The sequence below is a fragment of the Meriones unguiculatus genome, chromosome X, assembly GCF_030254825.1.
Source record: "Meriones unguiculatus strain TT.TT164.6M chromosome X, Bangor_MerUng_6.1, whole genome shotgun sequence".
In the NCBI taxonomy this organism is placed as follows: Eukaryota; Metazoa; Chordata; class Mammalia; order Rodentia; family Muridae; genus Meriones; species Meriones unguiculatus.
In genome coordinates this window covers 39,782,485-39,807,505 of record NC_083369.1, presented here as the reverse complement: position 1 = coordinate 39,807,505, position 25,021 = coordinate 39,782,485, and the positions used below count along the sequence as shown (strand labels likewise).

The 25,021-nt window shown below is 49.9% G+C and overlaps 1 protein-coding gene across 8 annotated transcripts; it reads left to right on the top strand.

The window, feature by feature from the left end:
* The first annotated feature begins 181 nt into the window (after positions 1-181).
* Positions 182-24,308, top strand: LOC132649838 (host cell factor 1-like). 8 transcript variants are annotated; one of them, XM_060374344.1, is made up of 28 exons: positions 188-358; positions 771-869; positions 1,255-1,313; positions 5,863-6,011; positions 6,491-6,651; positions 7,309-7,517; positions 9,001-9,085; positions 9,560-9,666; positions 10,287-10,466; positions 11,117-11,476; positions 11,711-11,871; positions 13,295-13,492; positions 13,802-14,026; positions 14,186-14,290; positions 14,517-14,736; positions 14,842-14,984; positions 15,101-15,239; positions 15,502-15,722; positions 16,277-17,780; positions 17,919-18,076; positions 18,580-19,156; positions 19,465-19,794; positions 19,939-20,057; positions 20,154-20,291; positions 20,717-20,902; positions 21,584-21,884; positions 22,346-22,409; positions 22,580-24,308. In XM_060374344.1, exons 2-28 carry the CDS (start codon positions 850-852, stop codon positions 22,617-22,619), a joined length of 6,159 nt encoding a protein of 2,052 aa, XP_060230327.1. In that variant the 5' UTR covers positions 188-358; positions 771-849; the 3' UTR covers positions 22,620-24,308. The 8 variants fall into 8 exon arrangements, with proteins under 8 accessions (XP_060230328.1, XP_060230329.1, XP_060230331.1 ...); XM_060374343.1 differs by having other exon boundaries at positions 188-869; XM_060374345.1 differs by lacking the exon at positions 1,255-1,313 and having other exon boundaries at positions 182-869; positions 18,712-19,156.
* Positions 24,309-25,021: the final 713 nt, after the last annotated feature.

Below are 25,021 nucleotides of genomic sequence, written 5' to 3'. Positions count from 1 at the left end.
CGTGCTTGTGTGCGCACCTCTGTGGGCCCTGTGGGAGGGGATAACTACTGCCCACGCTACCCGCCCTGTCGGGCCTTTGCAGTGGCCTCAAACACAGCACCTCGGCGCCTATTGGTTCTAAGTGCCTCGCTCACTGCATGTGGTTAGGAAGCAGATCCCGTAGCTGCGCACTTCCGCTGCAGGCTATTTGGAGCTGCCCGCCCCTTCCGCCGCCGCCCTGGAGTTCCTGGCCCCAGTCCCAGCCAGCCCTGGCCCCTGTCGTCCGTGCCCTGCCTCTGAGTGGCCGCTGAGCGCGCGCGCTCACGACCCACAAGGACCCGCGAGCTCCGCCGCCGTGATGAACATCCGCAATGCTAGGGTGAGGTGACGGGGAGCCAGCCTGTGCGCGCAGCGTGGGCGCCTTACCGGGTGATCGTGTGCGCATGCTACCGAGGGACCTGGTGCTGTGGCCCGGCACGTCTACGGCCGCCAGACTTTAAGGCTGCTGCTGCAACCTGCTTTCGACGTCTCGCGATTTGCCACATTTGCCTAATGTCAGGACTGCGTTAAGCCAGCTGCACAACCTACGGGCGCTGTTGCTCAGTCCTGGAACTGGCACGTTTTTGCACGGCACACAGAAACCTGGATTTTTCAAAGTCGAGGAGTCTTAACTCTGCCCTGCCTGGGGGGAAGGGGAGGCGGCCCAGAGGTTGACACAGAACGGGGTCCCGCGTGTGTGAGACCCCTTAGTCCGTGTAGCCCTAGACTCACCATGTCCCGCTGTCATGCAGCCCGAGGACCTGATGAACACGCAGCACTGCAACCTCCTCTGCCTGCCCGAGAACTACCAGATGAAGTACTATTTCTATCATGGCCTTTCTTGGCCCCAGGTGGGCAGCTTTTGCGTCTTGTAGGGGTGTAGGGCGCAGCAGGAGGAAAACATAGATCCGAGTGGGCTGAAGGCAGTGTGCAAGGCCGTAAGAGCTTTGGTTCCGTGAGGACCTGGCTGATGGGAAGCCTGACAGGTGAAAGGGTGCGTGTAGGATCTCTAGGCTAGACATGGGACGGAGATGGAATTCCCACCTGTGCCTGCCCTCTTCCAGATAAAGAGAAGGCACAAGTGCGGAGTAGGGAGACCAAGCCCCTTGCATTCCTGGTCACCAGATGGCACAACTCACCAATTTTTGTGACTTCCCACTATCCCACACGGCAGGAGGCTGCTGGCTCTAGCCTGCTGCCTGCTCTGCCTGACTTCCTTTTCCTTTCTGTCACCAGCTCTCTTATATTGCTGAGGATGAGAATGGGAAGATTGTTGGCTACGTCTTGGCCAAAATGTGAGTCACCAAGGAGGAAAATAAAGGAGCCTAATGCTAAGATTGGGTGTCGATGGACTGGGGCAAAGCCTTTGGGGAAGGGGATGGGAAGCCAGCACCTCCCCTGTCTCATGAATGCTGCTGTGAATTCGTTTGAGAGGGTTCTCACTCTGTTGTCCAGACTGGCTCTCACTGTGTATCTCGGGCTGGCCTCAAACTTAAACAGCATTCTTCAATAGCCTCCTCAAAGCCTGGGATTAATTGTGCAGAGTTGGCTGTGTGTTTTGTTTTCTGATTAACAGGTTTGCAGGGTAGCTCTAAATTGACAGACAAATTGAGCAGAAGGTACAGAGACTTTCCACACACCCCTACATTTGTTCTCTCGCTACCATGTGTGGTACACACATTAGAAGTGAGAAACCAACAGATTTTGTCTAGCAAATTCGTGTTTTTATTGTTGTGCTTCTGTCTGTGTTGCACACTCTCCGAGTTGGACAATTGAAGAATGTCCATCTTCATTCATCCCTCCCTCAACCTCTTGACAACAAGGACACCTTTTCCGGGTGTTGCAGAATTAGAATAGTACCTTATAGCTCTTTCATGCTGGCTCCCTTCACTTAGTGCTCTGCGTTCAGCATTACTTTTTGTGGCTTGGCAGCTGACTTTTTTTTTTTTTTTTCAATCACATGGTGATGTTTTGTTGACAGTGCACATATCTGGTGGGTGTAGCATGGAGCTTTGAGTGGGGCATGTTTGGTTATTTTGATTCAGAAGTTACTAGTTCTCTGCCTGGGTCTGGGATGTTGTTGGATCAGCCACAAAGAGTCTGTGCACCTGCTGTGCACAGGCGTCCCAGATAGACTGCACCCATACCAGGCTCCTTTCTAGATTTCTCTTCTAGGGAAGAGGACCCGGATGATGTGCCCCATGGACATATCACCTCACTGGTGAGTAGAGCTACTGACGGTTTGGCCGAGATGGGCTGGAGATAATTGAATGAGTAGCCGAGGTCCCACTTCTTCTTTTCTCAGGCTGATTGTGGTAGCACTTGTTTCTTAACTTAGTTAATAGGCTGAAAACCACCCTCTTAGAAGTAACCCATTTCCTCTCCATATACCTAAATTTCACTAAGTCGAATGGCTATCTGTCACATCTGTTCCCCCATCTATATCAGGCCCTCCCTACTTCTTAGCAGGCTCACTTCCTGATTGGCCTGTTAATTTTGCTGATTAGGAGATAGCCTGTTTACTCTTCAAAGCTCTGGCTTAAATGTTTTTTACTCAGAGATACTTTAGGACACACTTCATCAATCACCCTTGCTCTGCTCCCAAGGGTTGGGTGTGGTTCCAGGCCCTTCCAGGTTCTCTTCTCTTCCTTGGAGGGGTACACAGCCTACCTACCAGATGGGAAATAAGAGGCTGGGGCTCCTCTGTGTCTTTTAGCATGGGCCTGCAACATGAGAAGTTATTTTGGTATAACAAGTCACACTGCAAGGAAGATAATTCCTTGAAGTCCACCGTGTTCTCTGATGCATGATATCAGTCTAGGTGGTGATGGGGAGGCAGAAGCTGTAAATGAAGTTGGGCTGAAGAAAGGGAAAGTAAAAAGCATCTCACGCAGGAGCCTGCAAACAGGTGGCCTCCTTTCTTAAAAATTCCAGTCTTCTGGTGAGGGTCAGGCTAGGAGGCCAGGGACATGCCAGGGCATATCAAGAAGGAGGGATGTAGGGATTAGGTTACATGATACTCTACTGGGTGTTTGAGGGCAATGGAGAGCAGCTGTTAGATTTATAAGATGGAGAGAAGAGCTCACATACTTGCACACTTGCAGGGAGTAAAATAGGGATTCATAGGTGAGGTAAGAAGGCAGTATTCTCTCCATATCAGAAACTGTACTCCCTGACAGACTCCTGGTGGGCGTTGGGAAGGTCTTCCTTGCCAGAAGAAACATGCTAAAGCCAGATAAGTACGTCTTAGGTCTCAGGAGACGCTGGTGATCTGGGAGGCTCAGGAACATTGTAGTTAACTTCTGGGCTGGCTAGCAGGGTCAGTGAATCAGCATGACAGGAAAGCTGTAGTTTTGCCTCATGACTCCCTACCTATATGCCTTAACACAAAGGCTCTCAACTGAGTGAGGTACTGCCCATACATGAGGAAAATACTGAATCAGGTTCATGTCCCTGTTGGGTCCTACTCTGACTTGAGGTGAGTCCTTTCCCTTCCTGGGCTTTTTTCCTCCTTGCAGTCTTTTGTTTGTGGGAGTTTTTGTTTTGAGACAAGGTCTTTATTAGATAGCCCAGGCTAAATAACCCTGAACGTCTTCTGCTCTTTCTGCCTCCACCTTTCAAGTGCTAGGATTACAGGCATGCTCTGCGCTCTTTTATTAACTGAGAACTAGATTGAGGCTGCCTCAGATTTTCCTTGTGGCTTTCTTTACCTTTGTAATTTGGATGAAACTCCTTCCGTGGATTGTTAAGGCTGTCTCTCCCAACTTGTGCAAGGTTGATTTACCTCAGCATTGAAAGCTTCTGCATTTCTTCATGTTTGAACTAGGAGTGAGAAAAGAGGACAGTAGGCAGCATTTGGGTATGTAGACACATGCATGCATGTGCAGCAGCAGTACAAACTGTATTGTTCCAGCAGGAAGATGGCAGAGAGGATGGGGTTTAGGCAGCCTGTTGTCTCAGCTAAACCGCCGAGGAGTCTAATAGCTGGCTGTTCCAGGTGCCCCTAGGAGACCCTCCCCTCTAAGGCAAGGCAGGGGCATAGTTGTTGCCTATGGAGCCTTGGAGGTGAGAACACAGGATTTTACAAATGGCATCAGGGGAGAGAGCTTTTTCCAAAATGTATCTGAATAAAGGAGAAAAGGGAAAACGAGCAGTTTCCCTTTTTTTCTCAGTACATTGGCCTCCATCAAATATATATGTATGTATGTATGTATGTATGTATGTATGTATGTATGTATGTATTAGACAGGGCTTCTCTGGATAGCCTTGGCTATCCTGGACTCACTTTGTAGACCAGAGAGCCACTTGCCTCTGCCTCCCAGAGTGCTGGGATTACAGGCCTCTGTGCCTGGCTAACCATCTATTTCTTAACTTGTAGAAGTATATCTGCCTCCCTGTATGGACACTATGGCTGAGAAGCAGATGAAAGGCCTAGACTGGTCCACAGAAGCCTCCTGTGTCCCCTCCTCCAAAACATAACCTGACTTCCCATCTACTTCTAGGAGGGGGACTGGTCTTGACTTTGAAGCCCTTCCCCACGCTGGCTGTAGCCCCCTTTGCCCAGAGCTGGGGCTTGAAATCCTACAGCCCTCTCAGATCTCACCTGACTGACATGCACATGCAGCAGGTCTGCCTCTGGGCCCCAGTCTTAGAGATTTTGGAGAAAGACAGAGAGATGGGGGAGATGCTATTTTTAAAAGATATGACATGATAGAATATGTTTGCCTGTAACATCCCCAGAACCCTTGCCACTGCAGATGTGAAGGACATAGGAACCTAAGTGAAAGAGCAAACTGCCAGGCAAGCTAGGGAAGGGCGCCATTCCAGCTGAAGGATGATTGTTCTCTTGTACTGTCCTAGGAGAACCACAAGGTCCCTGAGGTAGGCTTTTCCCTTTCTCGGGCAATGTGAGGGGCTCCTGAGAAGTTTCTGTCTCCGAATCACTGCTTTGGTTGCCACTTGAGGCTTGAGCATATTCTGGACTTGTGCGGATATGGTGGTGGTAGGGTACTGCCACGGAGCGTGTGGACCATCACCTGGTCTAGGGGGTGGGGAAGTCAAAGCAGAGACAGCTAGGCTCGGGAGGTCAGCAGAGGCTGATTCTGGACTCAAGCTTTTCTTAGCGAGCATTCTCTTACCTTGCTGTCAGCTGTTTACATGGAGGAAAAGCATCTGCATGTAACAGTTGGTATCTCCAGGACTACCTACAGGTACTGTGGGCTCTGGCTTTCTTAACTCTGTGGTACCGGGAGAGAATCCTGGGCCCTGGAGGACGTCTGGGATACAGTAGTTTGATAATCATGTAAACAGGGGAAGGAAGTCAGGGCTACCAGATTCCCAGAGGCTGATGAATTATCTCGGTTAGTGCCTTTTTTTTTTTTTTTAAGATTTATTTATTATGTCTACAATATTCTGTCTACACATACACCTGCACACCAGAAGAGGGCACCAGATCTCATTATAGATGGTTGTGAGCCCCCATGTGGTTGCTGGGAGTTGAACTCAGGACCTCTGGAAGAGCAGACAGTACTCTTAACTTTTGGACCATCTCTCCAGCCCTCGGTTAGTGCCTTTACTGCCTTCTGAGATGACCTTGATGAGAAGCATGCAGTTGTGTAGTAGTTTGAAAGCCAGAGCTCTGCAGATGGCTTGGCTAGAGTGGCTAGAGATTTGGGGTGATAATGCTCTTAAAGGACAGTGTGCTGGCTTAGCCCCTTCTCTCTTGGCTATATTTGACGACTAGGAGTTGGGAGAATATAAGACTTAATGAGTAGGAAGTATGGTCAGGAGGCGAGGGCTAGAAGCTCCTGGATGTTTTGACTTCTGTTTCCTTTTGTTCTTCAGCGACCAACCAGTGGTTCATCCCAGCTGTGAGAGGGGATATCCAGCCAGGGTGTGCAGCCTATGGCTTTGTGTGTGATGGTACTCGTCTGCTGGTGTTTGGTGGGATGGTGGAGTATGGAAAATACAGCAACGACCTCTATGAACTCCAGGTAATAATAAGTTAAAGCTTCTGTGGGCCTGGGTTCTTACACTGCCTCAGGCCCCATGAGACTCTCCATGTTTCTTACAATAGTTTGAGGGTTAAGACAGGAGAAGCAGTAGAAGGGGTCAGTTGAGAGTCTACCAAGGGGGGCTAGAGAGATAGTTCAGTGGTTAAGAGCACTGTCTGCTCTTCCAAAGGACCCGGGTTCATATTCCCAGCATCCACGTGGTGGCTCACAATTGTCTGTAATGCCAATTCCAAGGGATCTGACACCTTCACACTAACGCACATAAAATAACATTAAAAAATTATAATTTTATTTTAAATAACGACTGTTCTTCATGAACAGTATCAGAGGAGAAAACAGGACCATATTCTTTAGGATTTAAATGTTCCAGCAGTGTCCTCACTCAGTCCTATGCTCTAAGCTCCCCACCAATGGCCTTCTCATGTCAGGAGTCACTCTCTTAAGTATTGATTTTGCAGGCAAGTCGCTGGGAATGGAAGAGATTGAAAGCAAAGACGCCCAAAAATGGGCCACCTCCGTGTCCTCGACTTGGACACAGCTTCTCCCTCGTGGGCAATAAATGTTACCTATTTGGGGGTCTGGCCAATGATAGTGAAGACCCCAAGAACAACATTCCAAGGTGAGTCTTTGTCCTTCTTTTTTCTTTTTTTTTTTTTTTTTTTTCTGGAGAACCCCATCAGAGTGGTTCTACTTCCCATAGGTACAAGACTCATCTGGAATTCTAAAGTTGATTATGCCAACTGACTGTACTAGAGCCATGTTTCTCTCCTGTGCTGGGTTGTCAGTGAAACAGTGCATTCAGTGTCCTTTCAAGAAGTTTCTGACTTTGAAATCTGAACCTTTGTGTAGGTCTTACAGGAGAAAACTGGGCAAGAGGTAGAAGCCTGCTTTGCCTTGGGCTCGTCCCTATCCCTCATACCTTAGACCTGGTTGCTTTCTTTGCAGCTTCTGCTGCTTGTTTCCAAGGCCAAAGATCTTACTGTCTGGAGGTAGTTGCAAGCTGATGCCCCCTTGATCTAGGGAGGCCCAGGTATAATGCCTGGCATTGTATACATGCTTGCTTGAAGGGGCCTACTCTGAGTCTGAACTTAAGGCTGCCATCATGCTGCACTCCCCTTGTGAGCTTCTGGCAGTCCTCTCTTTGGGGGCAAGGATGGTAGAGTTTGGAATTTTCGTGGCCCTTGCTCTTTTATGTCCTAACAAATGTACTGCTCACTGAGAACCTGTTGAGGCCTGTGGTGCATGTGCTCCAGGTTTGCTATGACATCTTCCTCAGGTACCTGAATGACTTATATATTCTTGAACTACGGCCTGGCTCTGGAGTGGTTGCCTGGGACATCCCCATCACTTACGGGGTCCTGCCTCCACCACGGGAGTCACATACTGCTGTGGTCTACACTGAAAAAGAGAACAAGAAATCCAAGCTGGTGATCTATGGAGGAATGAGTGGCTGCAGGCTAGGGGACCTTTGGACCCTGGACATTGGTAAGAAGTTGATGCTGTTCAGTAGCTTCAGAGCAAAGCCAGTCTTCTGGATAGCTATCCTTGAGTGGCTGTCATTGCCTGGTGAGGTGGGGCTCATGGAGAGAGCTAGTAGTATCCCCCCTTAGTCTTACCAGTGGATAGGAAACAAACAATAAGAATCATTGGTTCCACTACCATACCGGCTTTCAGGAGAATAGGGAGAGAGCACAATCTTTAGAATGGAATTCTCTCAATCTACGTAGAGTACCTTGTCACATCATTTTTAACCCTATTTTATTTCGTGTTCCTTAAGCCTCTACCTCCCTTCCAGTCACCCAACCCTAAGTAGAAGGGAAAGAAGGTTAGAAGGGAAAGTGAACGTAGGTCTCTTTAGACTTAATTCCAGTAGGTTAGGGTCTTTGGGTTCTTTGGCGGCAGTAGCAATGTCATAGTCAGGATATCTAGCCGTCCAGGTAACCAGCAACTTTTTTCTTTCTCCATCTGTGTCCTCTCATTCATCAGTCTCCTCCAAGCTGCTATGCTTTCTTCCTTTGAGCTCTGAGCGCCCAGATTGTAATAATTGCGGCTGGCAAAGACCATGCCCCTGCATGAAGCAGTTATCAGCTGTGGACAAACTAAGGCAGTCAGTCCCATTTCCCACACTTGGGATTAAAACAAAAGCATATTTACGTAAAACATGACTGAGTTTTTAAAGAAACCAAAACTTCCACTACAGTCCCTACTAACTCTTCAGTGGACAGTCTGTATATGGAGTGGAATGGTGCTATTGTTGGTTTTTGTTTTGTTTTGTTTTAAGGATTTATTTATTATTTAAACAGCGTTCTGTCTGCATGTGTGCCGGCGTACCAGAAGAGGGCACCAGATGTCACTATAGATGGTTGTGAGCCACCATGTGGTTGCTGGGAATTGAAGTCAGGACCTTTGGAAGAACAGCCAGTATTCTTAACCTCTGAGCCATCTCTCCAGCCCAGAATGGGGTATTCTTATATGGCTAGCACAGTAAAAATTTGTTCCTCATAGACCAGTTAGATCTTTTACCTACGCTACAAAGTGGGTGATAGATTGGGTGGGGGTATATTGCCCTGTGGATCAGAGCACCTAAGCATTGAAATAAAACTTAAGTAGCAATATTTCCTTAAGTGTGGTCTGCTCAGTGCTAAGGTGGCATGGACGTAAATGCTGTACAGGGAGTAGACGTGCAAAGGAGAGGTTGAGGTGAGCTTGACACCCCTATGTCATCCCTGAGAATAGTGCTGCCTTATAGCAGGTACACAGTACTTTTGGGAAGAAATCTTGCCCAGGTCATCCAAAGAGCTTTGGAAATGCTGAAGCCTAGCCGTTAGGGCAATAAATTGGAGAGCCTGCAGAAGTATTTAGGAAGACAGGAATGCAGTTCTTGTGTTGGTTTGGGGCCCGCTTGGCCCCAGCCCTGGGACTATGGTATCTGAACCAGCCTAGGTAATCTCTTTCTCCATTTCTGCAGAGACACTGACATGGAATAAGCCCAGCCTTAGTGGGGTGGCCCCTCTTCCTCGGAGCCTCCACTCTGCAACCACCATAGGAAACAAGTGAGTGTCTGCTCTTCTCTTCCCTGACCTGAGCTGCCCCTGACTCCTGAAGGGTTCTCAAGCAAGTTTTGTCAACTGTCCCTCAATCCCAAGAAGACCTCTTTCTGGCAGGTCTGGCATTCAACAGCCCCATGCCCACCTTATTCCAACATAGAAAGGACAGATTAAAGGTGGAGGGACTGCAGCAACAGCCCCAGTCCCTTCCTTGACATGTAAGGCTCTACCCCATCCAGAGTATAGGCTGCTGAATCATATAAATAGCATTCTTTGTGACTGCCAAGGACTAGATCCATGGGGATTCAGGTAAGAGATGAACCATCAGATAGGAAGTACCATATTAAACAGCTTCATGTACCGTCAAGGACTCCGAGGACTTCTAGAGAACTGAGCATGTACAAAAGTTACTAGGTAAAAGATGTATCCTCTAGCTTTGTTCTGCTTCAGTCCTCTCTTGCTTTTTCTTTGCTTTACTAGAATGTATGTGTTTGGTGGCTGGGTGCCTCTTGTCATGGACGATGTCAAAGTGGCCACACACGAGAAGGAGTGGAAGTGTACCAACACACTGGCTTGTCTCAACTTGGGTATGGCCTTCTCAGGCTTAGAGTGGTGAGGGGTGGGGTGGCCCTGGGACATTTTTATTCTCATTTTTTAGGGGGGGGGGCTCATCTTGAGACAGGGTTTCTCTTTGTAGCCTTGGCTGTCCTGGGCTTGCTTTGTAGACCAGGCTGGTCTTGAAGTCACGGAGACCGACCCCCCGCCTCTGCCTTCCCAAGTGCTGTGATCACAAGTGTGCACCACCACACCTGGCTATCACTTTATTACGATATACACCTTTGTTTCTAGCATCCAGGAGGCAGAGGCAAGTGGATCTCTTAAGTTTGAGACCATCCAGTTTTTCATAGTGAAACCCCATCCCAAAAACAAAATACCAAACAAAAAAATTGAGTTGTTTTATTTTGACATTGGATTCACACATTTTCTTAAGATCTTTAATGTTCAAGGAGTTATATATTCCAAATAACTTTTCAGCTCATGGCTTAATTTTCTTCTTAGGTGTGTTGCCTTATTTTTCTGTTTAGTTTTAATTTAATACTCCAATAACTTTACCTTTCGTGACAGTGAAAGAATAGAGGGCCACTTTTGATTTGGGGGACAGGTTTCTTTTGTCCTCTGTGTGACTCTAGCACCTGTGTACCTCTAGATACCATGGCCTGGGAAACCATCCTGATGGATACACTGGAGGACAACATTCCTCGAGCTCGAGCTGGCCACTGTGCTGTTGCCATCAATACTCGCCTGTACATCTGGAGTGGCCGTGATGGCTACCGTAAGGCCTGGAACAACCAGGTGTGCTGCAAGGACCTATGGTATCTGGAAACAGGTAAGGTGCTAGGCCACTGTTATTCCCGCTGCTAAAGCGTCTCTACTCCCTATTGTTGAATTAGTGTTTTGTTTTGTTTTGTTTTGTTTTGTTTTGTTTTCCTATACCATCTCTAGCTCCTAAATAATGAGATTGGAGACCTGTTAACGTTTATAATGAGCATTAGCTGGGTAGATTCTCATTTATTCTAACCTGTCTGTGCCAGCTTGGCCTAGTTCCCAGTCACATTCCCTGTTACCTGTCCTCTAGTCTTGCCCTAGCTACTCCTGCCCTCATGGACACCTCCATGACACCCCCAGGGACACCTCCCCATGCTGTCCCAGCGACCTTCTCTCTCTCCTCCCTCCCTTTCACCCCCTTTTCCCACCTGGGACCCCACACACACCTGGATTATAAGTCCCACCTTAACTGCCCTGTATGTTGTTCTACTCTTTATTGACCAGTCAGAGGTAACGGAGAACAATTATTACACAACATCGAGGCAGGAGATCCTTTGAAAGTAATGACAATACCAGAATCTGTTTTCATTTAGCTCACTGCTAGTTTAGAAGTTCAGCAATTACCGATTGATGTGCAGAGACAGAGCTTCATGTAATGTGAATGAAGGTCATCTATACACCTATCTTAATAACTGGTTTGTTGTATTACAGAAAAGCCACCACCCCCGGCTCGAGTACAACTAGTCCGAGCCAATACCAACTCGCTGGAGGTTAGCTGGGGCCCAGTGGCAACAGCCGACAGTTACCTTCTGCAACTCCAGAAATATGACATTCCTGCCACGGCTGCTACGGCCAGCTCCCCCACTCCCAATCCAGTTCCATCTGTGCCTGCCAACCCTCCCAAGAGCCCTGCGCCAGCAGCAGCTGCACCTGCCGTACAGCCACTGACCCAAGTAGGCATCACACTTGTGCCCCAGGCTGCCACTGCACCTCCAAGCACGACCACCATCCAGGTCTTGCCAACAGTGCCAGGCAGCTCCATTTCTGTGCCCACTGCAGCCAGGACTCAAGGTAAGTCATGAGGGCCTAGTCACTAAAGATATTCATTGCCTGAATAGTGGGTGCTCTGCTGTTCTTGGTGGATTTTAGCTTCAGGCTTAGTCTTGAGATTAGGGGTAAGAGTGTTCTGTCTTGCTGGCAGGGACTGTGCTGAGGGCCTTGAAAACTCATACGTAAAGAACTGAGCAGAGTGGTGGGATATGTGTGGAAGAGGACCTCCTAAGGATCAACACTCTTTCTCATCAGGTGTCCCTGCTGTTCTCAAAGTGACTGGTCCTCAGGCTACAACAGGAACACCACTGGTCACGATGAGACCTGCCAGCCAGGCTGGAAAAGCCCCTGTCACTGTGACCTCCTTGCCTGCCAGTGTGCGAATGGTTGTGCCCACACAGAGTGCCCAGGGAACGGTGAGGATCTGTTACTGAGGGGGGCTTTGTGGTGACCCAAAAGTATAAACATAGTTCTTGTCTGATCTGTAAAAAAAAAAAAAAAAAAAAAAAATATATATATATATATATATATATATATATATATATATATATATATATATATATATAGTATGTGTGTGTGTATGTAGCACACACACACATACCCTGGGAATATAGCTTATTGATAGAGTGCTTGCCTATCGTGCATGAAGCCTACCAGCTCTCATCATATGCGTTAGTTGTTTTGTAAGGTACTATCGCATCAAAACTGGCACACATCTTAAATCCTAGTACTCGGGAGGCTGAGGCAGGAGGATCTCTGTGAGTTCCAGGACAGCCAGGGATACACAGAGAAACCCTGTCTCAAAAGAACCAAAAAGAGAGAGAGAAAAAAAATTAATGCCTTAAGGGGGCCTTGTGATAGTGTGATCCTTGAGGCATTTTCAGTGTAGCCTTCCTGATTTGGAAGGGAACGGGGAAAATCTGGTTAGCTGGATTTGACCCAGGGCCGTGCTAATGAGCTCTATTTAGTGCAAAGATTGTGCTTTGTTTTAGTGTTTGAGTCTTGTTCTATAGCCCAAGCTTCTACTGATTAGAGGGATTCTCCTGACTCAGCCTCCTGAGTGCTAGACTTCTAAGCATGAACCATCACACCCAGCAGTATGGTGGTGGTGGTATTAATGGTGTTATATGTGAAACTCATTACTCCCTGCATGCTAAGAATGAGTTCTTATACTGAGCTACATCTCCAGTTCTGGCTATGGTCTTTTTCTTTATCTCTGTAGTGCTGAGGACAGAACCCTGTTAGGAAAGTACTTCACAGACAAACTACACCCCTAGCTTTTACTTTTGAATCAGAGACTCACTGAGCTGTGATCTCTCTGCTTCAGCTTCCTGAGTAGCTATGATTACAAGCATGTATTCCAGGCCTAGCTTGACTATGGTTCTTTGCTTAAAAATCTGTTCCGGGGTTGGGGTTATAGCTCAATTGGTTGTGTGCTTGCCTAGCATGCACAAAGCTTTAGTTTAGGCTCAGTTTCTAACACTGTGTAAGCCAAGTATGTGCTTGCATGTTAGTAATCCCAACATTTGAGAGGAGGAAGCAGGAAGATCAGAAATTGAAGGTCCTCTTCAGAGCAAGTTTGAGGCCAACCATGAAACCCCTTTTCAAAAGACAAAACAAAACAAACCAAAAAGAAAAAAACAAAACAAAACAAACCAACCAAACAAACAAACAAAAACAACTCAAGAGCACTTGGCAGGCAACCTGCCTACTTGTTTGCATTAGGAAAAGTCAAGGGATGCTGCTGAGCCCTCCTGGCAGGTTCTGAAGGGGTCATTGAGTTGGGAGGCAGGTGGCAGGTGGAACCCCTGCAGCTCACATGCTTTGTGCCCACCACAGGTGATTGGCAGTAATCCACAGATGAGTGGGATGGCTGCATTGGCTGCTGCTGCTGCTGCCACACAGAAAATCCCTCCTTCCTCAGCACCCACAGTGCTGAGTGTCCCAGCAGGCACCACCATTGTTAAGACAGTGGCTGTGACACCTGGCACAACCACTCTTCCAGCCACTGTGAAGGTGGCCTCCTCCCCTGTAATGGTGAGCATTTATCTTCTGAGCCTGGTTATGAGCTTGCACAGCCCTGGGTTTGGTGACTTCTATGATCAAACAAGCAGTGGCCATTTGTTCTGGGCTTTGGACCACCCTTGAGGCAACTGGTTTAAAATCGGTCCTGGTATGGGCTGTGGAACATGCAGTTGCCATTAAGGGTATCCAGCTTTAGGTAAGACCTATGGGGAGTTAAGGCTGCTCTCTTGCTCAGCCAACCAAGCAGAGTGGACAAGTGGACGAGCAGGGCTATAGCTAGTATGTTGGCATTCTGTCCATCGCTCATCTCTGCTTCTCCAGGTGAGCAACCCAGCCACTCGCATGCTAAAGACTGCAGCTGCCCAAGTGGGGACATCTGTGTCCTCTGCTGCCAACACATCTGCTCGCCCTATCATCACGGTACACAAATCCGGGACTGTGACAGTGGCCCAGCAAGCCCAGGTGGTGACTACAGTGGTAGGCGGAGTCACCAAGACCATCACCTTAGTGAAGAGCCCCATCTCTGTCCCAGGAGGCAGTGCTCTGGTGAGTGACAGGCACCACCTGGCTGTGTGTGACAGCTGCCAGGCTATAGTGAATGCCACTGGTGGATTGCTGTCTTGGGCCAACTCCAGTATAGTCCTAGCCCAGGCCATGCCCTTGTTTGGTTCCAGATCACTGCCTACTCCATCCTTTCCTTTTTAGATTTCCAATCTGGGAAAAGTGATGTCAGTGGTCCAGACCAAACCAGTTCAGACTTCAGCAGTCACAGGCCAAGCGTCTACAGGTCCTGTGACTCAGATCATCCAGGTGAGCTCTCTTTCTCTCTCTCTTTCATCCTTAAACTCCATGCTCATGGGGGCGAATGCGCGCAGGGAAATAAAGACAGAAGATCCCGTGAGAACAAGTGGCTCAAAAGCCTGCTGATATCACGGCACCCACGCTATTCAGAATTACTCTCCGAGTAGAGTAGCTAAACCTAATGTTCCTTTCTGGCATAAGTTCCTATTATTTATTTAAAACTTGTCCCTTTCAGACCAAAGGGCCCCTTCCAGCGGGGACTATCCTAAAGCTGGTGACATCAGCGGATGGCAAGCCCACAACCATCATCACCACTACACAGGCTAGTGGGGCAGGAACCAAGCCTACCATCCTGGGCATTAGTAGTGTCTCCCCCAGCACCACCAAACCTGGCACAACTACCATCATTAAGACAATTCCCATGTCCGCCATTATCACCCAGGCGGGTGCCACAGGTAAACAAACATACAGATTTCAAAAGGCTTGTGCTGCAGAATGTAAATCAAGAAGATGAGAAGCCCTCACAGAGCTTATTTTCTCTGGACCCTCCCCCAACGTAGGTGTTTCCAGCAGTCCTGGCATTAAGTCCCCCATCACAATTATCACCACTAAGGTGATGACTTCGGGAACAGGTGCACCTGCCAAAATCATCACTGCTGTCCCCAAGATTGCTACTGGCCATGGGCAGCAAGGAGTGACCCAGGTGAGGCACCTCAATCTCGTGCAGACCGCATGTGTCCTCGTAACAGGCCTAAGAGGGACGGCACGGTCCAGTCGGCCTGAAAGTGACATTGGTGGCGCTTTGCTCTGGTGTTTCAGGTGGTGCTAAAGGGGGCCCCTGGACAGCCAGGCACCATCCTCCGCACTGTGCCCATGAGTGGTGTTCGCCTGGTTACCCCTGTCACCGTCTCTGCTGTCAAGCCAGCCGTCACCACATTGGTTGTGAAGGGCACCACAGGTGCGTAGCTCGCAGGCCACGTCCTCAGCCGTGGCGGGGCTCTGTCCCTCTACTCTTCCTGTGGGTATCACCTCTAGTCTGGCTGGGGGAGGATGGCAGGTGCTCTCTCCAGAGCCTTCTCTCCGTGGTGGCTACATGGCAGGGCTCTTGTTCACCAGCCCTCTCTAGAGAGACATGCTGTTAGATAGAAGATGGTAGCAATAGGCCTCATTCTACCTCTGCTTCTTTTATTTATTTTATTTTATTTTTTTTATCCCTTTAGGTGTCACAACTCTAGGCACAGTGACAGGTACTGTCTCTACCAGCCTTGCAGGAGCTGGGGCCCATAGCACCAGTGCTTCCCTGGCCACACCTATCACCACCTTGGGCACCATTGCCACTCTCTCAAGCCAGGTGATAAACCCTACTGCCATCACCGTGTCAGCCGCACAGACGACACTAACAGCTGCTGGTGGGCTCACCACACCTACAATCACGATGCAGGTAAGTGGGTCCCAAGGATTTACCACCATACAACAGCACTTCCTGCATGAAAGTAGGGGGCATTTTGTCCTTTCTCCCCTTTCCAGATGGTGTCCTGCAGCTCTATGCATTTAAAACAGCTCTTTTACTGTGGTGTGATCTCTGTGTCAGTCTTTCCTGGTGACATGTCTTTTGTGACACTAGAATCTCATAACATAGTACTGTATGTGCATATGGTATTTGTCATGTTGTCATTTTTTTTTTTTTTTTTTTCTCAAAATGGACGAGAAGTGGTAAGGAGGGCTCTCTTGCTGGCCTTTGCACATTGTCAGGACAAGGGCTTGACTGTAGCCCAACTCCCTCTTTTGCCTTATCTCTGCTCACAGCCCCTCCATCCTTGTCTCTGAGTAAGTCATTGTTTTGAGATCACGGGGCAAGTGAATCCTGGGTATATTTGCCTGGTTTGGTTAGCAGAGTTGGTGGTCCAAGTCAGCATGCACAAGCATAGGCTGGTAGGAGAAGCAAATGAGAAATCACATATTTTAGCTACCAACTCCTCTGTTCTGTGTCCCCAGCCTGTCTCCCAGCCTACCCAGGTGACTCTGATCACAGCACCCAGCGGGGTTGAGGCCCAGCCTGTCCATGACCTTCCTGTGTCCATTTTGGCCTCACCTACTACAGAGCAGCCCACGGCAACAGTCACCATTGCAGACTCAGGCCAGAGCGATGTACAGCCTGGTACTGTGACACTGGTGTGCTCCAACCCACCCTGTGAAACCCACGAAACAGGCACCACCAACACAGCCACCACCACTGTCGTGGCTAACCTTGGGGGACATCCTCGGCCTACCCAAGTACAGTTTGTTTGTGACAGACAGGAGGCAGCTGCTTCTCTTGTGACCTCGGCTGTGGGACAACAGAATGGTAATGTGGTCCGTGTCTGTTCAAACCCCCCCTGTGAGACGCACGAGACAGGCACCACCAACACTGCCACAACGACGACCTCCAATATGGCTGAGCAGCATGGCTGCTCGAATCCCCCCTGCGAGACTCATGAAACAGGCACCGTCAGCACTGCCACTACAGCAATGTCCAGCATGGGCACTGGGCAGCAGCGAGACACTCGTCGTGCCTCTAACACCCCCACTGTAGTGCGGATCACTGTGGCTCCTGGGCCGTTGGAGAGAGCCCAGGGTACTGTGAAGCCTCAGTGCCAAACCCAGCAGACCAGCATGACCAGCACCACCATGACTGTGCAGGCCACCGGAGCGCCATGCTCAGCTGGTCCACTGATCAGGCCAAGTGTGGCACTGGAGGCTGGGAGCCACAGCCCTGCCTTTGTGCAGCTATCGATTCCAAGTGTCAGAGTTGGGCTGAGTGGCCCCAGCAGCAAGGACATGCCCACAGGGCGCCAGCCAGAGACATATCATACTTACACCACCAGTACCCCAACCACGGCCCGCTTTATCATGGGTGCTGGGGAACTTGGTGCAGCCCGGGTGGTCCCTACGTCTACATATGAGAGCCTCCAGGCAAGCTCTCCCAACAGCACCGTGACTGTGACAGCCTTAGAGGCACTTCTGTGCCCTTCGGCTCCCGAGATTCAAGTCTGCACCAACCCGCCATGTGAGACCCATGACACGGGTACCACCAACACCGCCACTACCTCCAATGCGGGCAGTGCTCAGCGGGTATGCTCCAACCCACCTTGTGAGACTCATGAGACGGGCACCACACACACAGCTACCACTGCCACATCAAATGGAGGTGCAGGCCAGCCTGAGGGCGGACAGCAGCCTTCTGGTGGCCGTCTCTGCGAGACGCACCAGACCACTTCCACTGGCACCACCATGTCAGTCAGTGTGGGTGCCCTGCTTCCTGATGCCAGCACCTCTCATGGAACCCTGGAGTCTGGCTTAGAGGTGGTAGCAGTGCCCACTGTCACTTCCCAGGCCGGCACCACAATCCTGGCTTCTTTCCCAACCCAGAGGGTATGCTCCAACCCTCCTTGCGAGACCCACGAGACAGGCACCACGCACACAGCCACTACTGTCACCTCTAACATGAGCTCAAACCAAGGTGAGTAAGTGTCCAGTAGAGTAGGGTGCAGATACGCTGGCTGTTTTAGCCATGGGGTTGGGGGGCGGGGAGTTTCTAGGACAACTGGTGGTAAAAGCAAGTGGAAGTCAACTGGTCTCCCCTTTGACACCTCCACAGACCCTCCACCAGCTGCCAGTGACCAGGGTGAGGCGGTAAGCACCCAAGGTGACAGCGCAAACATCTCCAGTGCCATCACAACAACTGTATCTTCCACACTGCCACGAGCAGTGACCACAGTGACACAGTCTACACCAGTCCCAGGTCCCTCTGTGCCGGTAAGCCCCCTAGAGGATCCCGTCTGTGCTGTCCAGAGGTGGACACCAGATGTCGCCCTTGTATCAGGCGTGGTGTTGCTCCTTGGTCCTTTCAGACCATAAAAGGGCAGGCAGTCTTAGTGCCTGGGAGACAGGATGCCAGAGGGTCCCTTAGAGGTGCTTCGGTACTTTTATTTCAGCTGCTGTTTTTCTTCTTGGCTGTGTCCCTGTTTGTCTCTAGAGCGAAGCCTCCTGGGCCTGAGTTGAAGCTTGACCCAGGGGCTCTCCTCTTAACCAAACCCCTCATGCTGCTTCTTGACCCACCTTCCCCAGCTACTTTTACCATGGGGTAAAAGGTGGCCAGCCTTTCATGGATGATACCATAGGCCTACAGAAAAATAAAAAAAAGAAAAAAAGAAAAACAAAACAAAACCAAAAGCCATCTTGCTTTTCAATCCCACTGCCTGGTTCTAGCCTCTGACTTCTGCCCTTTTCCTCTGACGGGGGCTTCTCTCCCTTTCTAGAATATCTCATCACTGACTGAGACTACCCCAGGGGCTCTGACTTCCAAAGTCCCCATCCCAGCCACGATAACAGTGACTATAGCCAACACAGAAACTTCTGACATGCCCTTCTCTGCTGATGACATCCTGCAGCCCCCAGAGGAACTTCAGGTCTCACCAGGACCTCGCCAACAGCTGCCTCCACGGCAACTCCTGCAGTCTGCCTCCGCGCCCCTGTTGGGGGAGTCCGCCGAGGTCCGGTCAGCCTCCCAGACCCCTGAGCTCCAGGCCGCCATGGATCTGAGCAGCACTGGGGACCCAACTTCAGGCCAGGAGCCTGCTAGCTCTGCTGTTGTGGCCACTGTGGTGGTCCAACCACCCCCACCTACACAGTCTGAAGTAGACCAGTTATCACTTCCCCAAGAACTGATGGTTGAGGCCCAGGCAGGCACCACAACCCTTATGGTAACAGGGCTCACCCCAGAGGAGCTGGCAGTGACCGCTGCTGCTGAAGCAGCTGCCCAAGCTGCTGCCACTGAAGAAGCCCAAGCCTTGGCCATCCAGGCTGTGCTCCAGGCTGCACAGCAAGCCGTCATGGGTAGGTATCAGCTGGGAGCTTTGAGAGATAGGTCCCTTGGGATGAGTGACAGCCTTACAGGGAGGGTCAAGGTACCGTGTGGGGGCAACTTGAGGCGAAAAGATCTGCTTCCTGTGAGAATAGACAGTGGGCCTCAAGGGAAGCCCGTGTAGGGCAGGTGGTCCTAGGAAGGTGACGCAGGGCCTAGTGGTGAGGGTGTGAGCAGGAAAACACCGCTTAGGAAGACGAGATCTCAGGGACACTATAGATGTCCATTGGGCCAGGCACACTCGTGTTCCTTTTGAATAGTAGTTTTCTTGGTCCTGGAGCAGGCACTGGGGAGCCCATGGATACGTCGGAAGCAGCAGCAGCAGTGACACAAGCAGAACTGGGTCACTTTTCAGCTGAGGGCCAAGAGGGTCAGGCCACCACCATACCCATTGTGCTGACACAGCAGGAGCTTGCAGCCCTGGTGCAGCAGCAGCAGCAGCAGCTCCAGGAGGCTCAAGTGCAAGCCCAGCAGCAGCACCACCTTCCTACTGAGGCTCTGGCCCCAGCTGACAGTCTCAATGACCCATCCATCGAGAGCAGCTGCCTCAACGAGCTAGCTAGTGCTGTCCCCAGCACTGTGGCCTTGCTACCCTCAACAGCCACTGAGAGTAAGCTGGGCTGTTTTTTGGCAGGGCAGGTATAAATTGTCGATAGAGTTGAACTGGTTGGAGGTGGAGACAGTGTGGCAAGGGTGGCATGGAGGTTCTGCCTCAACACAGCCTTCTCCCCACTGATAGTTTGTTTCTTCCCAGGCCTGGCTCCATCTAACACATTTGTGACTCCCCAGCCTGTTGTTGTAGCCAGCCCAGCAAAGATTCAGGCTGCAGCTACCTTAACTGAAGTGGCCAATGGCATCGAGTCCCTGGGTGTGGTGAGTCCGGTGCGGTGGCCCCGGGGGATAGTAGGTAGCACTCACTACTGCCTTTGGGCCCCAAGGACTTGATATCATTTCATTTCTGTTCTCCAGAAACCGGACTTGCCACCCCCACCCAGCAAAGCCCCTGTGAAAAAGGAGAACCAGTGGTTTGATGTGGGGGTCATTAAGGGTACCAATGTAATGGTGACACACTATTTTCTGCCACCAGATGATGCTGTTCAGTCAGATGTAAGTATGCCAGTAATTGACACTCTTGGATAGTGGGGTGAATCCTGCTTTGCCTGTTTAACAACTGTTACAGAAACAAACTTAGCTCTGCTGCCTTGCAAGAGGGTTTCACAGGAAAACTCCTTTTGTGCCACTTGAACAGTTAGGAAAGGAGAGGACAGCAAGATGGAGACCTTCCCCTCAGAGAGTAAGAAGGTTACAATTTGATCCATTGTTAAGGGCACCAGGCCCCAATTAACCTTACCAAGTTCCTACGGCCTTTTCATCACTGAACTGCCCGTTGGTCCCGTGGTCCCCAAGGATATCGACTAGCCTTAACAAGCACTCTAGCACTAAACTGCCCTCTAGTTTTCAGAGCATTCTTTTTCACTGCATGCTCCATGCCGTTTTCTTCTACTTTTCTGGTTTTCCACCTCTTGCCCTAGGATGACTCAGGCACGATCCCCGACTATAACCAGCTGAAGAAGCAGGAGTTGCAGCCAGGCACAGCTTACAAATTTCGTGTTGCCGGAATCAATGCTTGTGGCCGGGGGCCCTTCAGTGAGATCTCAGCCTTTAAGACCTGTCTGCCTGGTTTCCCAGGGGCTCCTTGTGCCATTAAAATCAGCAAGGTGAGTCTTTGTGTGGGCTGCTTTTCTGTTCTCTACTGGTCTGCCACCGTCTGCTACGCTAGGGAGGTACATACGAACAAAGCCAGGGGAGTGGCTGAACCAAGAGTGTACCAGACAAGGGCAAGGTAGCCACACTCACCCATATTAGACAGAGGTTGTGTTCTAGGCTCTGTTGATAAATCTTTTGTGTAATCCTGAAAGTCTCAGGGAGGCCTGGTTCCCGCTAGTCTTATTTCCAAATACAGAACCTGAAGCACCAAGAAGTTAAGTGACAAGTTAAGGATTGGGTAATGGGTGGGGGTGGGGGTTGGGAGGTGGGGGTGGGGATTATAAAGCCTCTTTAAAGTACTTTGAAATTTGATGCGGAATATCTGGATTGTTTTGGTTTCTAAATTTTTTATTACATTTTTATTTTGTGGGAGGGTGTAGGTTTGCCACAGTGTGCGTGTGAATGTCAAAGGAAGTCAGTTATCAGGCTCGGCAGCAGGCAGCTTTACCGTACCTCTGAGCCATCTCACCCGCCCCTGGAATATCTATTGTGTTGGGTTGGGGGGAGGTTGTCTATGGGGGTTAATAGTAGTTCTAGAGGCTTCTAGCCCTCTTGCTCTGGGCACAGGCAGGGTGGGCTGAAGCTACAGTGGCTGAAGAAGACAAGGCTTGACTTTATGTCCTGGTTTCTAGAGCCCAGATGGTGCTCACCTCACCTGGGAGCCACCATCTGTGACCTCCGGCAAGATCATCCAGTACTCTGTGTTCCTGGCCATCCAGAGATCACAGGCCAGTGGTGAGGCCAAGAGCTCCACCCCAGCCCAGCTGGCCTTCATGCGAGTATACTGTGGGCCCAGCCCTTCCTGCCTCGTGCAGTCCTCCAGCCTCTCCAATGCCCACATTGACTATACCACCAAGCCTGCCATCATCTTCCGCATTGCCGCCCGCAATGAAAAGGGCTACGGCCCCGCCACACAAGTGAGGTGGTTGCAAGGTGAGTGTTGATAAGGCTTTTGAGGCAATTTTTAGGGAAGACACAGGGGTGAGCACTGAGTAGAGCAAAGATACCTAACTAGATGTGGGATAAGAGGGTGTAGATAGAGTACACTAGAGAGGCCTCTTGTGCTCTGAGGGTTTGCAGGGAAACCCTGGGGTATCTAAAAGTATGAAAGGTTAGGGAGAGCTAGAAGAAAGCAGAAGCTGTCAGGACCAAGAACATGTCCTAAGTAAGGCCCTTAAAATGGGAAGCTCAGGCTGAGGCCAGCTTCCAGGAGGCATCTGTCTCAGGAGGGACATTGAAAGGCAGGAGCTGAACCAGAAGGATTTCTGACTCCTGTCCTGGGAAAATCGGGGACCTGAAGGAAGAGATGGGCGGTCAGGACCGTGACAAGTGGGGTACACCCAAGTATTCCTGCTTCTTGCTGGTCTGCTCACCATCTATCCCGTTCCTTTCAGAAACCAGTAAAGACGGCTCGGGCACCAAGCCGGCCAGCAAGCGGCCTATGTCGTCTCCAGAAATGTAAGCAGCAAGTCTCTATCAGTAATCTTCTGTAGGGGTTATTTAGAGTAGAAGTAGGCGCCACCTCTCAGCAGCTGCTTGGGACAATATCCACACAGGGTCCTGAGGTGGTGTTCTTGTGATGCTCTTGGGGCTATCTATAACTATTCCTTTTTTCTTTCTCACTTAAGGAAATCTGCTCCAAAGAAGTCTAAGGCTGATGGTCAGTGAGGAAGCTGGCCAGCATCTGGATCTCCAGACACCTCTGCTTCAGGAATGCCCTATAGGGCCTCCCCTCCCACCCTGCCCACCCGGTCTTTGCACTTCACCCTCAGCAGCCACTGGCCGTCATTCAGTCGCCCCCCACCCCTTCCCTCTGTTTTTACAATAAAGAAAGCACATTACCATTGCTGTTGGGAGGAAGCAGAAGGCACATTGGAAAGAGTGGCGAGTAAGCAAATGAGAGAAAGTTGTGCTCCTTCCTCCTCCCTACCTGGTGCCCTCCTCGGGCTGAGTACAATTGGACAGTTCAGAGAGTTTGGGAAGAGAAATTAAAACTGAAAACAAAGGAGATAGCACGCACACTTAAGCCTGCACTTGTCTGTAGTTGGTCGCCCTTGGCTGCCTCAGCCAAGGGCTAGAGGTGGGGGGTGTCCCTCAGTTTCCCTCAGAGTTTTTCCCCAGCAGGTGCCCCATCCTGGGTGTGTGTCTGGTTCTATTTTGTTTTTGTATTTTGTTATTACCCTTGTATCTCTTGCCACCTCCCATCCCTTCTTCAGTCTTAGCCAGAACTGTCTTGCCCAGTGAACTCACGTGAATGAAGCGTAACACGTCTCAGAGACCTTTTGCGCTCCCACTTAACACCTCTCCCTCGTATGAAAAAGAAGAGGGAAAAGAACGAGCCTAAGGTGGTCTGAGCAGTGGCTGTGAAATCCTCCCAACGGGCACAGACTGGACCCCAGTGACCCTTGCTTTGGCCCACCTTTTTTGAGCCTGGGGGCCACATCACCAACTGCTGCATTTGTTGTATTTTTTTTTTAAGTTGAAATTAATGAAGTTAACATTTTTATTGTAATTTTAGCCTTAGCGTGTGGGGGTTTGATCCCTTTCTGTTAGCTGTGTACAGAATGTGTATGGTATCTTCTCCCCTCTCCCCCTTGGCTAATCATTGGCAGGGATCTTTCTGGGGAAAAGCCGAGAGAGCAGCTAGGGCAGGAGAGAAACAAGTGTCCTGGGTGGGACCTGGTAAACATGCCCAGCCCAATTTCCTGTTCCTTAAGCCCTGCCTGTTTCTGGAACAGCGTGAGACATTTTTGAAGTCCATTCCCAGTGGGTTAGCACTTAACATGTAGGTAGAGGCTTGGGCTTGAAGATGGAGTGGAGTCCACCTTCATCAGCATCGCTAACAGAGACTGCATAACACAGCAGGGTCAGGGAACAGGTGGGATCTGCTCCCCCTTGAAGGCAGCCCAGGAAGGGGGTAGACAGCCATATCCCACAGAGGGTGAGGGTAGGTTCCTGATGCCAATTCAGTAATTAATTTCGTAGCATTGTTCCGAAGCTCTGGATTTTTTTCTCTCCAGTACTCAAGTTTTAGGCAGTGAGTATGCTTGCGAGAACGTTACCGAAGGATTTGAAAATGGACGGCCAATGTTTTCAGCCACTCTGGCCCCTACCCCCTGGGGCCTCTAGTGTTTTGTATTATATTTCTCTGTGGAAAACGTCTTGTTTAGTCAAGTTGGAGCCTACTCACCTGGTCCCTTTGTTTTCCCTATCCACTCTCCCAAGCACCCATTGATTTCTGAGAACAGTACTACCCTGTTCATCTATTGTAGAGTAACCCCTGTGACTCAATATTACCATAGTGCGATGTTGTTTTGTGCTATTTTGAACAATTAAAAAGACTGTTTTTGAAATAACTATCTGCTATCTACCCCTGTGTCAAGAGTGTCTTGTGACCTTGGGAGGGGGAACCTGGGACCTGCCCAAGGTTTGCTTGAGCCACTGGAAGCCTTTTGTAGCAAGGAACCATAGGTGAGAAATTCCCAGTTGCACTTTTGAGAAGACTCCAAAGTACACCACCAGGGCCGGGGGGCCTCTAGAGACATGCTAGGCCCCAAGGCTGAGGGCCCTCTTGAGGACTTGCTGATTTTGCATTTGGAAATCCTCGCCTGTTCTCTCTCTAAGGTCTAGACCAAGGCAAAGACCTAGAACCTAGAAAACCTAGCTGAACATTGGCAATTGGCTTTCCTGGACATGTGAGTAAGCGACAGCCTCTATAAACTTCCCTCCATGAGTTCAGGAGGCCCCAGGGTGTCAGGATAGGTATGTCTGACACATGACAGATACTCCCGCAGGACCAAATCCTGTGGCCTTGTGCACAAGTCAACCCTCCAAGGAGGAAGAGGCCGAATCATTGACCCTGGCAACCCAGCAGTCAGCCAGTTGGGTGGTACAGCTATGATTTAGTTGACTAGGGGCAGAAAGTGAATGGCGGGTGCCAGCAAAGCTGAGGAGCAAGTCAACCATTCCCATGTCTCTAGGTGCTTGAGCTAGAGACAAAAAGGGATGTGGGGACATGTTTCCTCAGCATCTTTCTGACATTTCTGTTAACTACTCCCTTTATTTAGATG